Source organism: Poecilia formosa, unplaced genomic scaffold (assembly GCF_000485575.1).
Source record: "Poecilia formosa unplaced genomic scaffold, Poecilia_formosa-5.1.2 Scaffold687, whole genome shotgun sequence".
Classification (NCBI taxonomy): Eukaryota; Metazoa; Chordata; class Actinopteri; order Cyprinodontiformes; family Poeciliidae; genus Poecilia; species Poecilia formosa.
Window position 1 is genome coordinate 54,550 of NW_006800626.1, and position 5,395 is coordinate 59,944.

The following is a 5,395-nucleotide window of genomic DNA, read 5'->3' on the forward strand; positions in this document are numbered from 1 at the left end:
TTATGCTAGTAGGCAATATTCTCTGACGTTGTTCTTGTTAAAATTTGCTATGTAAGTACCTAAACATTCTAACGGACAATGTATTTATCTTATTTTCAAGTATATTATGTGTGTTTATTGTCGTTAGTGTCACAGACTAACGGGGAGGTTCCGGTTCGGGCTTTTTACTTCCGAAGCCTGACGGAGCTCAACAAGCCTCATAGCTTGACAGTAGCGCAGCTCTGGTGTCAGAGATCTGGTTCAGCTGTTCAGGTTCAAAGTTGCTGCTTTTAGAAAAATATGACCGTGTTGCTTCATGTCTCCGTGTTATTTCGTTTTATTACCTTTGCATGTTTCTTGTGAAGAGCTCAGATAGCAGGATGTACAGGCGGATCAGTTGCTCGGCTGTCTGCCTCTGGTCTGCTCTCTGGTTCCCATAAACTCTTTCAGGCTGAATATAGAAGTGATTCCATGGAAATAACTCAGGGAGGCTCCTTTATTTACCATCCGTGTCCCCGGTAGTTTTAGGCTGATCCGGAGTGAAGTGAAGGCTGTAAACTTTGTGTTGTGCAGCGTTAGCTTTAACTGGTAGTGGCAAATATTTACAAACCACCATGTTCTTAATTCAGGATCGCTTGGAAATTAATGAAAACTTAAAAGCCCATTAGGAAGACAACAATGTTCATAGTATTGCGTTTTTTGCATCTGAAATACGACTTAGTCTTTTCTACCAGTCATGGTAACTCAAAGCGGAAAAAAGTGAGCCGCATTAGCTCCTGGAGATGTGACGTCAACACCTTAGGTGCAAAGAGCCCATTTGGTAAAAACTGTGAGTTTTGCTGAAGTAATTAAAGACACAAGTTCAAATCCATGGTGAGAGTGGAGCTCCTTCAATCAGGGCTCCTCCACAGGTCTGATTGGCTCAGCAATGTAACGTGATCCTCTGCAGCAAGTGATGGCAAAGCGGGGCATCATCACGACTTTACACAGTGTGTCTTTTCGTCCACGGCAGAGGCTCCGCTGAACCCCTGAGACCGACTCATCGAACAACTGGGGTTCGATCGAACCACTGTACTAGAACATCAAGCTAACGTTGCAGTTCTTTTGATGACCACTAGTGTATTTTACATTCCATCATTTCATAAGTAAAATGAGATAACATCAAACTTGGCTTTGTCCAAGATGGAACTCAGAAAACTAGAGGAAACTGCAAATTGTTGTGCTCAGAGGTCAGGCTAACACTGTTAGCATTGCAAGGCAGTGACAATGTAATACTCAGAGTTTGACGCATTTAAACATTAAAGGAGCAGGTTTACAAACAGATGTTTGTAAACCTGTAAATATTGTAAGTGTTATATATGCAGCAGCTAATTTAATGAGTTACAGACTGTCAGGAGTGCAACCATAGCCCTCTTTCAGATCATAGTCAGCAAAAAAAACATGCAACTACCAACTATTGATTACATTGTTTGTGGTGCAGTTGGTAGCACTGTTGCCTTGCAGCAAGAAGGTTCTGGGTTCAATTCCCGGCCTGGGGTCTTTCTGCATGGAGTTTGCATGTTCTCCCTGTGCATGCGTGGGTTTTCTCCAGGTACTCTGGTTTCCTCCCACAGTCCAAAAACATGACTGTCAGCTTAATTGGTCTCTCTAAATTGTCCCTAGGTGTGAGTGTGTGTGTGCATGGTTGTGTGTCTCTGTGTTGCCCTGCGACAGACTGGTGACCTGTCCGGGTGACCCCGCCTCTCGCCTGGAACGTTAGCTGGAGAGGCAGCAGTACCTCCTGACCCCACTAAGGGACAAGGGTGTTAGAAAATGGATGGATGTTTCCCATCATAGAAGTTGATGTGCATACGGTACAGGTCTTTAGGAATTTCAGAGATGCATCTGAGTTTGCAGAAGCATTTTGGCATAGCTGACAACATGCAACTTTCACCTGAGTAAGAGCTTTTCTCCAGAGTAACCCTCCATAATCAGATGAAAGCTACAATTAATGTCTGTGCTCTCTGATGTCAAACACATTTTGCAAAATGTGTTTGAGTGTCCCATACTCGTCATAGTAATTACAGGTGCTTTCACATCACCCCCCTTAGACTGCTTTAATCAAACAGTCTGGTTGTTTTGAGGAGGTGTGAATGTTCAACTGAGATCAAAAAGGTGAACTCTGGTCCGCCAACAAACCCGTTTCATTTTAGTTGGAAGTGAACTCTGATGTGGCTCGAATGCATATGTGAACGCCAAGCAGACCAGAAACCACCCCAAAAGCAGGAAGCAAACCTACCCAGGACATTCTGGATAAATGCAACCAACACAAAGACAAAATATAAATCCTCCAACCACTATGTTATTTATATTTGGTGAAGAAGGAAGTTGTGCTCAGTGTCTTCTTCAGAGGGTTTTTTTTTGTTTGTTTTGCTTTCTTCAGTATTTTCCTTCAGTGGTTCTTGGTGCAAAGCCACCACAGGTGAAGGGGTGAACAGTGGCCTGTTTGACACTGCAGTGTGAAACCAAACCACTGCTACATTGGTGCATTGATTTAGCCCACAACCCCCTTACCTGTCGCCCCCTTCCATGTGTGGATCATTCAGTAATGATGTGTAAACACATGTAAACCCCAAAACCTGTAATGATCTTAAAGGGGCCAAACCCCACCTCCCCTATAACAGTTGGCAGCCATTTTGGACTTCTGACTTTGGAGTTTGTGAGGTAGCTCCAACTTTCCCAGTCAGAATTCCAATATTCCAATTTCTGAATGAAAGAATAAAACTTTTCAGCCTTTAAATGGAGCATTTCCACAACTGGAACCTTTTCCAGGAACCAGTCTAGTTTTCTGGGGCCAATTATTATTATCCTCTATATTTACCAGGGTAGTTGTACCCTGGTAAATATACCTCTGTACTACCTGCAGAGGTAGCACAGTTCCTTTTTCCAGCAATGTTGTGCTTTAAATGGAGCATTTTGAATTAAATGAATAATTTCAACATCATGCTTTAAGGTTACCTTAAATGCTACATTTAGTGTGTGCGACAATCACTAGCATGCTGATGATACTATTACAATGTGTTGGAGCACAAGCATGAAGCCTATGTTTTAAGGCAATATCCCAATGTACTCTTTCCCCAGGTTAAATACATAGAGTAGCCAAGTATACTCAGGCATTCATTTTGAACATTTCAGTAAGCTTGATTTCAAAAGGTCACACCAATCATGCTTAACAGCAGTTTTGTTATACACATTTTATAAGGGCCAAATATGCAATTAGCCATTGTGTAAAACATGAATGGTTTTGTTTTGTAGGCTATGTGTGGGCCTTATTTTGAAAGTTCAGAGTGGTTCAAAGTGTGCAATGACAATCATGGAATCTTTGTCTTGAACCAATATCCCACTGATCTTTTATCACCTTAATATGGAGACAGTATGAAAGGAACACTGAGGCTTTTACTTTGAAATTTTCAGTAAGCTTAATTTTACATGACCACACCAATCCCATGTATCAGTGGTTGTTGAATTATACTAATTTTCTAAAGAACAAATCAGCAAATAGCTGTTGTGTAAAATCTTTTATTTGGTGGGGTGTATGAACCAGCAGCAGGTTTCACAGATAACTTTAGCAAAAAATGATTTTAAAGATCAAAACTGAAAACACTTTCCATCCAGGACCTTCACTAAAACATTTTTCCCATACTTCCCTCTTGCCGCTTACAGCACAGTGCTTGTATCCATTCCAGGTGAGAAAGTGGGTGTAGACATGTGCAGATAATAAATCTCCTACAGTCACCACACAGTGTTGTATTATGTTGAATATCCTGTTGCTAGGGAAGAGAGGGAAGTACCTGCCACCAAAACCAGAAAATTACCATTGATGTGTGATTGAAAATGATGTGATGAGTAATAACTGAGGGACAGAATATTAAAAGTTAAAGTTTTTGTGTCAATCCACACGTCAGTATCTAGGAGCTGAAAAGTGTGGAATGCCTGTCTGTCAAACCATGTTTACTTTTAGGTGTTTTGGGGCATCAGACAGAACAAGCTCAGGCAGATTGGATGGAGAGCATCGATGAAGATCATTTTCCCATACATTCTCAAATAAATTTAAGCCTGGACTTTGACTAGAACATTCAAACACAAAAATATGCTTTGATCTAAACCAGATCAAAACATTTTGTCATGTGGGTCAACATCAACAAGGTAAAAGTACTCTGCCTCAAAAATTCAACATTGCATATTTTTAATGCAAGCAAAGCAGACAGAGTATCACAGGACCTGGATCAGTGAATTATTCTACACCTGAATGATGCCAGACATCTTGCAGGTTTGCCTTAAAACAAAGGCACGCGGTTCTTTTGAGTCGATTGTTTCCTATTTTGGTTTGGGATCAAAATTCTTTCAAGCAAAAGTGGTTGAATGCTTTTGGTCTACAGCTGCTCGTGATCAAATTAAATGGTAAGAAAAATAAATGTGGTGAGCACCACATAAATGCTTTCATGTTTACGATTTTAGAAGAAAAATCAGGCTCTAAAAACAAAGAATGGTGAAGCATCAGACGCCTTTGATGGGAGCCACAGTTGTACCATTATGGAATTAACGCTCTATGAACGGAAACAAAATTGTGGGTGCGCAAGAAAATTAAAACCATGTATTTTCTTTCCACTTCATAATTATATACAAATATGTATCACCTTGTCAGCAAAAGTTCAAGGATATAAAAACTCTGCAAAAATCCTACCAGAAATAAATGCGGTGAATCTCCGTTGAAAGTTGGCAACAGGGAGGAAATGGTTGACGAGGGCAGGAAGGAGCTGCCAGAGCTGGAGAAGGTGGCTGCGCTACGGTAGTCACCAAAGGTTTCTGGGTAGTAGCTGTCGATGAGAGAGGAGTAGCTGCTCATAGAGGAGGGTTGTGTGGAAGAATAGACATCGGAAGGAAACTGCTTGGTGGGTGTGCAAAAGTCTGCGTCGGATATGAAGGGACGCCTCATGCTGTAGTAGCTGGGCAGCATGTGTGATCCTGCATGAGGGTAAGAAAACATTTGTCATATGATATATAAAAATAATGTGCTGGGATTGTTGGAGCCAAAAATTTGGGAGTGGTAAAAGTCTATAGATTTAATGTTGAAGATCTGTGTTACTTTGAGACATACCTGGCATCTGGACAAACGAAGGTGGAGTAGTCGATCCTCCCTGTGAGGAAGAAGTAGGGTTTTAATTCTGGGATTCCCTGAGTTTATTATAAACCAGGCTTTACTTGCCACCCCACCCCCAGGTTAAGCATTCTTTATTTATTTTAAAAAGTTTTTTTAATGTACTAGCAAGACTGACAGTAAAGACAGAGTAAGCTAGGTTTGACTGACTGAATGGGAAGTGAGAGGGTCAGCACAAATTGTGCCATCCATGATATATTTCAGATTATTAGTTTATCA

The 5,395-nt window shown here is 41.0% G+C and overlaps 1 protein-coding gene across 1 annotated transcript in view; it reads right to left on the reverse strand.

Moving 5' to 3' along the window:
* pou2af2 (POU class 2 homeobox associating factor 2) overlaps positions 1–5,395 on the reverse strand; it is an 18,172-nt gene that overhangs the window by 1,419 nt on the left and 11,358 nt on the right. Inside the window, exons 3-4 of the mRNA XM_007542408.2 lie at positions 5,117–5,156; positions 4,703–4,983 (exon numbers count right to left, since the gene is read on the reverse strand). Coding sequence (XP_007542470.1) covers positions 4,703–4,983; positions 5,117–5,156 — 321 coding nt within the window. The remainder of the gene's footprint in view (positions 1–4,702; positions 4,984–5,116; positions 5,157–5,395) is intronic.